General features: G+C 39.1%; 1 protein-coding gene across 1 annotated transcript in view; it reads right to left on the bottom strand.

Annotated features, from left to right (window-relative positions):
• USH2A (usherin) overlaps window positions 1–12118 on the bottom strand; it is a 454712-nt gene that overhangs the window by 73849 nt on the left and 368745 nt on the right. Inside the window, exons 55-57 of the mRNA XM_033144773.1 lie at window positions 6776–6883; window positions 4514–4697; window positions 3475–3632 (exon numbers count right to left, since the gene is read on the bottom strand). Coding sequence (XP_033000664.1) covers window positions 3475–3632; window positions 4514–4697; window positions 6776–6883 — 450 coding nt within the window. The remainder of the gene's footprint in view (window positions 1–3474; window positions 3633–4513; window positions 4698–6775; window positions 6884–12118) is intronic.

The raw sequence follows: 12118 nt of genomic DNA, 5'->3' as shown, positions 1-12118 counted from the left end.
CAGGAGTTTTGAATTATTACATCTATAAAGTTATGGAATTTGGAGACATCACTGCTGTTGAAACATCATAATTAAAATAAAAGGAGACTCCATGGATAGGTAGCCCATAATTAATCCTGTGGGTGCTTATGTGATCCTAATTTATTATAGAAGACAAGGGGATCGAATGCCAGAATGCAGCCACTTTCCATAGACAGGAAGATACTGTGGCCAACTAGCCTCTCATCAAAACTTGATTAATAAAAAGCAATTTTATTCCTGGAGACAATATCAATTAAAATGACTGTCTCAATGGGAGAATCACTGCCAACCCTTATTATAAAGGTTGACCTTTGAATGTAAAAGGGAGAAATAGAGTATTTCAATATGATGTATTGAATGCATAATTGAAGATCCATTCATGGAAAAAGTAAAGTCTAAAGAAAAATAAAACTAAACCTACAAAACAGGGGGGAGGGGGACTTGCCAGTAATGTATCATAGTTGTATACAGAGGTTTGGCTTGCTACTAACATTGCCATCCCTTCATGACACCCTCCAGTCGTACTTTCAGCCATTTCCTCCAGGCCTCATTTTTATGGGTTGACAATCCCATGCAATTTTATTCGTTGAGAGACGATCTGAACCAGGACAATGAGACATCACCTTACTTTTTGCTAGAAAACTCGTAGAAGTGCTTCATCATGCCAATATTTCTATGAAACAAGATGTTGTTTATCTCTCTCTTTGCAAATCCCTATAACCTACCATACTGTTCAGTAGGAGAAAGTGAGTAATGTATTACTGGGTGGAAATCAGGAGTTGTATTTTTGCTGTCCAGGGAGAGAGTCTGGTTTGTCATGTTTTGGTGTGTTTCAAAATTGCTCAGTACTCCTCAGTGTGAGAAACTGGGAGTAGTTACCGGTATGTTGCTCTTCATATGACATTCCATTGTCCTAGATGGAGATGGGAGAATGAGCCCGTTGTAAATTACGCTTAATGCTCCTATGTATTTTTGCAGACCAAACCTTTTCTCTAATATTTGGGAATTATTTATCTGCATGGCTGGTGGGAACGCATGAGAATGAGGCTTGGGTGTGCTGGATTGGTCCAAGGATGCATTCTGCGGGAGGTTACTGTACTGGGCAGTGGGGGAGTTTTGGGTGCTGCTCCTTTCTCAGTTATTTTGTTTAGTTACCAATGATGCTGATTGTGGAGCTTATTACATTTTTGTATTTGACTTTTATACACAATGTTTTACTTTGTATAGAAATGATTTAAATAAAATAAATATTTCAGTAACAGGAAACAGGAAGCCTTTCAGATGTTGTTGGACTACAACTCCCACCAGCCCCCTTCAGCAAAGCAGGTGGTCAAGGATGATGGGAGTCGGAGTCCAACAATATATGGAAGGTGCATTGGTTCCTCATGCCTGTCCTGTTTTTCTTCAGTTACCTCAGACTCTCTTTCCCCTTAGTTAGCTTACTATTATTATCATAAAATTGAGGTGATGATGATGGCAGTGGCTGGCTTCCCATATTTCCCCTCACACTGCTTGTTCCTGCTTCACAAACACCTTCTGTGTAGGCATATGCATCTATCTATGTTTGTGAATTTGCTGTAGTTAAGCTTTTCCCTTAAACCTTTTACAAATGCATACAATTCAGAAACTCTGGAGGAAGAGTGGGATGGGAGAACAGAGAGAAGCTCATTTTCTGATGAAACATGCACATCATTCGATTTCTTCTTTTTAACTTTTTAATTCTTTGTGCGTGATTAACACATAGTTAGGCACATTATCAACGGACTTAGCCATGACTAACTCTGCTTAGGATCAGGCTTCAAGAAGATAACAAAACATATTTGTAATAGTGAATATTCAAAGCTTTCAGTGAAACTTATTATCAAAACTGAGACAGTATGAGACACTTTCCAATGAAATCAAGTGTAGATTATAAGTCAAATTCACCTGCCTTCTTCCTGGGTTCTAAATCCTTCTAGGCAGTAGAAGGGGAAAAGTTTAATTTAAGATTTTAATCTTTTTCATATATTATAGCATTTCTATAATGGATTTTGTGCTTCTGAAAACTAAAAGATTGACAGCTCAGGATATTATAGATCTATTAACCATTGGTTCAATGGGCATCACAGGAATATTTACTATTCCAAGCATGAGTGCAAATGTTTACCAGGTAACTTTATATTGAATGTTTTTATATCCTCTTGTCATTCTGTGGCTTTTCTGCAAGGTGGGAGTTCAGTATTTTAAATGTTCATGAAGAAAGACTCCATAGAAAAATGCCAAATTAGTATTATTAGTAGAATATATTTAAAGAAGCTAGAAATGGAAAAAAAATAAAATTCAGATTCAATACATAACCATTTTAGATATAGCCTCCTGTTTCTGTCTGAAATAAATGATGAGAGCACAATCTCCTTCATATACACAATTTCTCATATTTTTCAGCAGTTGAAAACTATTGATTGCGGAGCCACACACAACACGAGAATGGAGCAAGTCACTCTAGTTATGGAACATTAAATTTATATTAACTACCATTGTGTTGGAATACCCATATAATGAGGGTAAATAGCTGAAAGTTTAGCTGATTGCCACACTTGCTGGTGAAGATCAGCTATTAGTAGATGGAACCCTTCTAGTCTGAGGGGAAAGTATCACAAGGTAGAGGCCCAACAGATGATGTGTAACAACAATTTTAATTTCATACTAAACAGTACACTGCCTGAGAGTTCACTCAGCAGCTCCTGGTGTGACAAACAGGAGGACCAAGACACTGCACTGGGGTTGTTAATGCTTCCTTTTTGGAGAGCAGACATCCCCAGAATTGGCTGCATTTGTCATGAACTCAGTAGAGAAAGGAGAACAAGGAGACGGTTCCTCTTTTTTAAAGGCTCCAATAATAAATAACTGCCTGAAGCCAAATTAAAATGAATTAATCAATTGCACATAAGTCATAGATGGTACAACTAGATGATCACTATTAAATTAAAATTTGACATTAAATTATATTTCCTCAATTTGAAGGCAATACAGTTGATTCTATTGCTTAATTATTATTGTTTTATTATTGTGCTGGTTGAGAACCGTAACAATAAATCAGTCAAATCAATTGTTTTATCATAAACCAGAGATGGTGCAAGACATTTTGGTGCCTGAAGGAGAAAACCCAAATATTCTCCTCCCTGTAATTATGTTCACACTTATTAAAAAATGAATGCTGTAATTTGGTATCAAGTTTCCTGAATGTATGTCCCATTGAACTCAATGGAACCGAGACATCATACATACATATATCAATTCCTTTTAATGATAAATCCAAATCTCCCACTTAAGGAAGGATGGTAGTGCCAACACTGGTATGAACCATTCCTTCCTAAAACCAAAAACATGAAAAGCAGATGACTTCAGCAGACAGATAACTCATTTAATACATATCTCACATTTGTTATACAGTGCACAAAATCTCATGCTTACCAGGAATTTCCCAAGCTACAAATATGGAACGTGCATCAATTGTTGTGACATTATATGGGATGCGGATTTCCTCTGGTGTTGCCACAGGTGTTTGGATAATGTATTTGTCACTAGTATTGCTCCCACCCCATGTGCTGGCTTCTAGCTGGTAAACATATCTATAAACAAACAGCGGGGGGCAGTGAGTAGAGGACAGAAAGATATGTTCACAAAATAATCAAATATTTTAGTTATTCGGAACACATTTACTTTAAATTTTAGCAATGATTAGGTTGATGAATGCATATCATAAAACATGTTGTGTGTCAGATACCAATAATATTAAATTGCCTGCATTTCTGTGTGTGTCTGTTGTCTGTGTGTGTGTGTGTGTGTGTGTGTGTAAAACAGATCATAATCCTTGATTACACAGATCACTTGCTCTCACTAGAGTGAGGAGTGGTCTTTGGATTCAGTCTATTGTCTACTGGCCCTCACACATAACTAATGAGCTAATAGCACTGCTGATCTGTTTTGTCTGAAGCTTTGGAAAACTGAATTGAGGTGCTATAATGCCTTCAGCATTCATATGAATGCTAAAGAGATATCCATATATGGGGTCCAACAGTTAGATCATGTTCAAACATTTTTGGAAGTTATAAATACATTATAATACATTAAACACTTGCTTTTGAATTATGGTGCTGAAGGAGACTCTTGAGAGTCCCATGGACTGAAAGAAGATCAAACCTATCCATTCTTAAGGAAATCAGCCCTGAGTGTTCACTGGAAGGACAGATCCTGAAGCTGAGGCTCCAATACTTTGGCCACCTCATGAGAAGAGAAGGCTCCCTGGAAAAGACCCTGATGTTGGGAAAGATGGAGGGCACAAAGAGAAGGGGACGACAGAGGACGAGATGGTTGGACAGCGTTCTCGAAGCTACCAACATGAGTCTGACCAAACTGCGGGAAGCCTGGCGTGCTCTGGTCCATGGGGTCACGAAGAGTCAGACACGACTAAACAACTAAACAACAACAAGACACCTCTCTGCCATTTTACCTGCTATTTGGTTGCAGGCCAGAATCAGTGAAATTCAGATTTTCTTTACCACCCTTGAAAATCTCTTCTCCATTACAAAGCAATCGATACTGAGAAATAATTCCATTAAGTTGCTCCGGTTCATCCCAATATAATTCAACTACTGTAGAGTTAACTGTGATATGACGAGGCTGTGACCATACCCCTGTAATTATATCAATAATACAGTGTTAATAACATCTTTGCATAATTATTTAATGACAGGTGGGTAGCCGTGTTGGTCTGCCATAGTCAAAACAAAATCGAAAATTCTTTCTAGTAGCACCTTAGAGACCAACTGAGTTTGTTCCTGGTATGAGCTTTCGTGGTATCTGAAGAAGTGTGCATGCACACGAAAGCTCATACCAGGAACAAACTCAGTTGGTCTCTAAGGTGCTACTAGAAAGAATTTTCGATTTTGTTTTAATTATTTAATGTTATAAACAAGCTAGGATGGTAGACTGTGTTAGCTAATAACACCAACATCCAAAATCAATTCAGCTTGATCTCGATGACAGCAAACAATCTTACAATTTATTTATTTTTTAAAAATTAATTTTATATATAACCTAGCGTGGTGTTCGTACAGAGCCCCCGGTCGTTTCACGGACTATTGACCAGTACACCACTACTTTACTCTTCCACCAGGGTTCCCTGGTGAAGTATTGAGCGTCAGTCAGGTAGAGTTAACAATGAAGATTAATGTTTATTTTCAAACACAAACAAGTTTTAAAATATACTCGAAACGCTGTCACTCTATTCCCTCTCAGTCTTGTCCCTGTCTCTAACTCACTCTGACTCCTCTACCTCCCCCCAAATGAACCAACCGAACTGTCAAAACCTCTGGGCTGAGCCTCAAAATCAGGTAGGCTCCGCCTCCGGGCTTTCTTATTGGCCAACCTATTAACCTTTTCTCTCCCTCAATACAAACGTATCCCCAAAGAATGGGCAAATGCCACACCTAGCATTCAACAGGTTCCTAGGGCAGCTTACAAAACGTGTGTGTGTGTGTGTGTGTGTGTGTGTGTGTGTGTGTGTAACATTAAAACACCACAGTATAAAAGAACAGCCAGGAAGATTAAAAACAAACACCAAGCAGCATAAAAGCTGGAGAAAATCACAAAGGGTTTTGTCTACAGATATGACATCCCTGGGGAAAGCATGCCATAGTTGGGTGCCACAACAGCGTAGCCTACCATTGCACCTGAGATGGCAAGATCACCCAAAGAAAGAGAATTTTTGAAGATATTAGTGTATGGACCAGCATATCCTGAGGTAACCAGTTCTTAAGTATCCTGGTTCCAAGCTCTGAAGGTCTTCAAAAGTCAAAACCAGTATTTTGAATTGGTCTCAGAAATTATCTGAGAGCCAATGCAGCTGACAAAGGAAAGCTTTAATGTGAACGTAATACCCAGGAATAGGTATTAGATTCACAGGTGCATTTTGGAGTGATTTTAGTTTCTGAACTGTCTTCAGAGGGACCCCCAGTCACAATACATTACAAAAGTCTAATCTGAGGGATGGATCAGTGAGGTCAGCCTATATTTGCTCAGGAAGGGTTGAAGTTGGTGCACCTGGAAGAAGGTACCCCATACCAGAGACAGAAGCGATTCACCAACACCTTCAGACTGCAATATAAAATTGTATTTTATGGCTTTATTATATACTTTATGTCATCCAGTTACCGGGCAACTAATAAATACAGTGAATATTTTTTTTAAATGTGCAAAATGGGTTTTCCTTAAATATTTGCCCTTGGATCACCCTCCAAATATACAGAAATAGAAATGGGGAAAATTAGGTGGTAGGTAAAACATGTGCTGAGACTCATTTGGTATATACCTACTATTTGCCACTGAAAATTGTGCCTGGAGATGGTGCAGACTATACCCTTCCTTGTGTCCTGTCACCAATTCTTTCTCCCCAGCTCTGTTCCTTGGTGCTTATACAGTGTATTACAGCAATAGCGTGAGAACCCCTTTTCTGTGCTTTCATTCTGTTCGTTTATTTGAGGGTCCCCTCTCTTATTTTGCATACTACCTCAAAGTTGTGCTGTGTGCACAGGCACAAAGGAACACAGATGTGATTGTACAAATTCAACATCATATTTGAATGCCAGAGGTTTTTGTTTTTTAAAAAACAAATCTAGGAGCTGGTTCTTCTGGTTAGCACAAATGCTATAGAACATTTGCTGCTGGTGTAAGTGCCTCCAAGTTCTGCAGAACTTAATATATTTCTACTTACCTTGAGGAGCCGCTTGCAGTGTTCTACCCGAACTTGCCCGACTAGAAGTGCATCCAGCAAATGTACATGCTGTGAGTGTAAAGCTGTAGTTTCTGTAAGGCTGAAGATCTAAACAACCAAACCAAATAGGATTAAAATGAAGTCTTCAGACATTTGCTCTGAACCAGATTTCCACCCGCGAATCTTCCCTACGAAGTGTACTATATGGGGTATTATCAGTGGCAGACCTACATTTTTGGGAAACCGAAGCTTGAACTGTCATGCGGACCCCTTCTCAATCAGCAGCAAGGTCTGGCTAGCCACTGTTATCCTCTTCGATGGGGGATCACCACACTTTTACAACATCTCTGCTGCTGAATATCACACTTTGGGGTTGTTGAAATGTATACAACAAAAAAATTAATCAATTTGAGTTGTGTGGCTCAAATCAGGTCTACTAGATCCAAAAAAAATTAAGCAATGTGTAGTAAAGTCGCTTCTGGGGCCCATCTAGGCTTGGGGCCCCTGAAGTTTAAGCTTCAGTAGTTTCATAGTAGATTTGCCCCTGGGTATTATTATTATTATTATTATTATTATTATTATTATTATCCCCTACCTTTCACCAGCAGGTCCCAGTGTAGGGGGTAGGTTAAAAGCAACTTAAAGGACAATATTAATAAGTTAAAACAAACTGCAGTCACAGCAACAGGGTTAGTTCTGAAAACACACACCTCAAGTGTCAATGACCAGGATGAAGAGCTGCATCTTCAGCAATTGCCAAAACCGTATAGTGAAGATGCCAGATTCACCTGTGTGTGTTAACTGAGCCTGGATAGCTCAGTTCGTTAGAACATGGTGCTGATAATACCAAGGTTGCAGGTTTGATTCCTGTATTGGATAGCTGCATATTCCTGCATTGCAGGGGGTTGGACTAGAATTGTAGGGTTGGTCAGGGTCTCTTCCAACCCTACAATTCTATGTGGGTAGGGAATTCCAGAATTTAGGGGCTGTTGGACATAATTGTCCTCTTCAGGGCCACCACCTGCACTTCTGGGAGTGGTGGAACTGCCAAGAGGATCCGCTCTTAATAAATAAAACAGCTGGCTAGTAGATAAGTTAAGAGCATATCTTTCATCCTATTGTGGATTTGAAAGTAGGGTACAAAAAAAAATGTTTATCATCATACAGAATAACAATAATAAGACAGCAAATAAAATCCTTAAAAGCAGGCTATGGTTTGCCACATATTAAAATCCCTGAGTGAATAAAGGTATTTTGCCTGGCAGGAGAAAATTACAAAGTAGGTGTCAGGGAAGTGACGTTAGGGGAGGCATTCCGCAGGTGGGGTGCCAGCACAGAAACAAGACTTCTCTATGGTTGAATAGCACAAGGACACAACCGAAAAAGGGCCTCAGTGCAAGGGCTGAAGACACAGGTATGTTGATATCGGAGTAGAAAGCTAAGTCTCAGCACTGAATTGCACCTAGAAGTGAACAGGGAGATAATGACGTTCTTTTAAAATTGGTGTGATATGGAGATTATATCATAATCTGTACCAGTTGAACCTTCTGAGTCATTTTCAAAGGCAGCCCCACCTATAATTTATTGAAGTAATCCAACCAGGAGGCTGATAGAGGGTAGATAACCATAGTCAAAACTATCCATGAGCTATCCAGTATCAGCTTCGACTTCACTTGTTGATGCAGAGGAGGAGGAAGATGGTGTCAAACTCATCCAAGCCCCCTTTCCCCTGTCTAACAGATAAGTGCTGCCCATCTTGGAAACGCTGATCACCTGTTGGGCAGGTGAAGGTGTAGGTAGTTCTACAATCAATGCAGTAAGCATACAGCTACACTCCCAGTTCCCTGGTATGAGGGGATAATGTCTAAATATTGAAGGCATTTCCTCCTCAAATTTGGTAGCACTTCACAGAAGCTCAATTATTACCTCCAACCAGGTTTATGTCATTTCTGTTAATTATTATGCTATGGTCAGAAATGCATTTGCTGGTCATATGCTTCTCTCTCTCCTCCCCAACACAATGAACACCCAGATTCCCAAAGCACTCAAACAGATACGCTCACAGTGGGATATACTGAGTGTTCTGTCGGGGTAACAATGGCAGCAATGAATGGATGCCAACCCAGCACCCATAAATCCATAAATGCTTAAGGGGAGCTTGCTGGATCTCTAGTCCAACATCCTGTGAACTCCAACAGTGACCAGTTTGAGGCTTCCCAGAAGCCCAGAAACAGAACACCAAGACAGAAGCTTTTCTCATGTTGTTAGTTCCCCAGCAAGATGTATTCAAAGGCTTACCACATATTTATCTATTTATTTATTTAGTGATAGTTAATAGCCACTTTTTCAGTCCCCACTTTTAAAGCTATCTATGGCACTGGACATTGCCACATCTTGCTAGTAATGAATGCCATCAGCGAGTTATATTTTGTGATTGTATAAAGCTACACATATATCAACTCTTAGTTCCATGGTCTAGCAGGATTTTAAACAGAACTTGCGGTTGTATTTTATACTCATTAATTGTGCATTGCAATCCATTCCAAAATACAACCTCTTCCCCTAGTCAGTATCAGTTTTATAAGTCATTTCCTATTTCTCTATCCTTAACTTACAATTACCTCCCATGGCTCCACCTTTATATTTCTGTGCATTCCTTTACCACAAAATATTTCGAGACCCAACTGCATCTTTGAAAATGGGTTATAAATATGTAAATATGCATTCATTCTAATGCATAAGTCTCAAAACGCAGTATCAAGGAGGGGAAAGACACCAGATTTCCTCCTTTTACGAGCACAGAAACCACTATTAGACTTCTGTTCACATTTTGTATTTTTCCTCTAATCTTCCTTGTCCTTGTCAGTGATGGGTCCCGCTCTTTCTTATCTCTTCTTCTCTACCCTTTGCAAAATGTTTTCATTAAACTAGTATTGTAAGTACTTTAAGAAAAAACAATGCAATTCTATGACAAGGGGAGAAAAAAAATCCTTTGGGCAGAACCCTTTGTCTAAAAACGGTTAGATGACAGCTTCATTGTTGTTGTGGATTTCAAAATGGTCATACATACAGAGCAGCAACACACAACAGGCCCATCGGAAGGGAAATACAGTGAATGAATGAATGACACCCAAGGCTTCAAGCTGCTTGCAGATTGAACAGGATGCAAAGCTTTGAAAAATAGAGGAGTCAGAGAAACAGTCTGGATTGTAACCTAATCATGAACTCGGAGAGAAGTGTGGTAGTGGTGGAGGAAATCTCTATATACTTAGCATAAAAGCAAATGAGCAAAAATGATAGTTGCAGGCTAGAAAGGGAAAGACATGGATGGCAGCCAAACATTTAACAGTATTTCATGATAGAAAAGATTACTGTGGCAACAGATTATTTCAACTCCCCTAAAGGGAGTCATGTTCACCCACTTTTAATAGTAAATATTTATTAGAAAGCACTACTTATTTACAACCATTTAGTACAGACAGGGAAAAATAGTGTAAAAAAGAAGACTCTGTGGGTGGTTTTTCATTATTATTGTCCCAACGTCATAGATGGGAGAGAGCTGAATCTGGGGGGCAGCTGATGATCACCTCATGTGTATGCAGGAGAAGAAAGTTTTAAATGGGGGGGGGGGCCTTTCCATTCATAAATATCACCACTTTGCTTTTCATTTGGGTCCTCTTTCAGGATAAGGCTTGCCTCTTTAGAAATTGTTTTGGAAGTTTGAATTAGCAAAAGCTGTTAAAAACAGAGTTGTCTTGCCTGTGTATCTTTTCTCAAAGGACAACAAAGAGACCAATGGATGGCCAATTCTGCTAAAATGTTTGCTGAATGTACTCCTCCATGGGCATAATTCCAAAATCCATCTGGAATTTGTAAAGAAGGCTGAGGGAATTTTTTTGCAATCTATAAATAAAAACAAATAAGCAGCATTTCTTGAAGACTGCGTATTCATTTGAATAATAAATTGGAAGAAAACATTGTGCATGCACCTAGGAGACATTTTCTTCTGTATTTTCACTCGCTCTTGCTCTCTGTTTGGGTTCAGATATAACACGAATTCATGGTTTAGCATCAGAAGCCAAAGCTTATGCTCCTCTGGCATGACCATAAAAATGAGACAAGAAGTTTCAACTTCCGTTTTTGATTAACCATAGTTTAGTCAGTTGTGCAAACTTTACTGAGCTCCTCCTCACACTTGTGCTAGAGGTGAAGGAGGAAGTCTGTGAGCCTGACGCATCTTGGTTTGGAATTATGTCTAAATGAGCACACACACACACACACACACACACCCTTCTTTCTTTTTAAAGTACTGCTTCCAAATCCTCAAACTGCTTTGTAAATGAGTGAGTTTCGAAAGAAATCTGAAGATGAAAACTAATAATGTAGGTGTGAGGGCAGAAATCATACCTTTATCCCTTCAAATATCAGGCCTTGTTAAGTCCCAGTCTAAAACAAATGCATGCGTTTGCTGTTCTCAGTATACTGTTGCATCAGTTTGCATATATTATTCCAGCCCAGGCATCCACAAGTTTGCCCAATTTACAAATTTACTACAGTGAAACCTTGCATGGGAAGTTGCCACTGTTTTTGTCTAAAGAATATTGTTCATTAGATGACTAGTAAATGGAAATAATAACAACAAACAAATGGGTCATATAACCCTCAAAAGCTTGTGCCACAACAAACATGTTAATCTTTAAGGTGCTACAGGAATTCTTGTTGGGTTTTTTTGGGTTTTTTTTTGCACAACAGACAGCTATCCCCCTTGGGAATTTCCACTTTTGTGAAATTCTCTAACTATTTCAGTCACAAAATATTCTGCACAACATACAAAATATGTTCAATGAAAGGTATGTCAGCGGATGTTTGCCTGTTATGAAATAACTTTAGTAACACGGAGAGAGGAATCTTTTCAGAAATCCGATTGTTCTGGAAGCATCTGAGATGCAAAAACAGACTGGAGAAAATGAATTCCTGTTCTTGCTGCTGAAGAGGGCAGTCTTAGCTTTCTTTTAATAGAACGCCCCCTAATTATTTTAGTCTCCCTCCCCATCCCCCCTGCTTGCATTAGCAGGACCATTTGTAAAGGAGTAGTAACACAAAGTGAAACAATGCCATAACTGTCATCCAAATTGTTCTGTACAGAGTACTGGAAGTGTTCACTAATAAATGATATAAAAAGGTCTTTTATTGACAAGCTGCCATACGCTGTTTGCATTAGAGAATATGAGAAGATGATGGCTGGTGCCCCTCGCTCCCAGTGGCATTCTACTCCATGCGATAGCAGAAAATGCTTCAGTTTACTTAAAGCATTGATAACACCTCTAAATAATTAACTGAGGA

This window comes from Lacerta agilis, chromosome 3 (genome assembly GCF_009819535.1).
Source record: "Lacerta agilis isolate rLacAgi1 chromosome 3, rLacAgi1.pri, whole genome shotgun sequence".
NCBI lineage: Eukaryota > Metazoa > Chordata > Lepidosauria > Squamata > Lacertidae > Lacerta > Lacerta agilis.
This window is presented reverse-complemented; position numbering and strand designations above follow the sequence as displayed.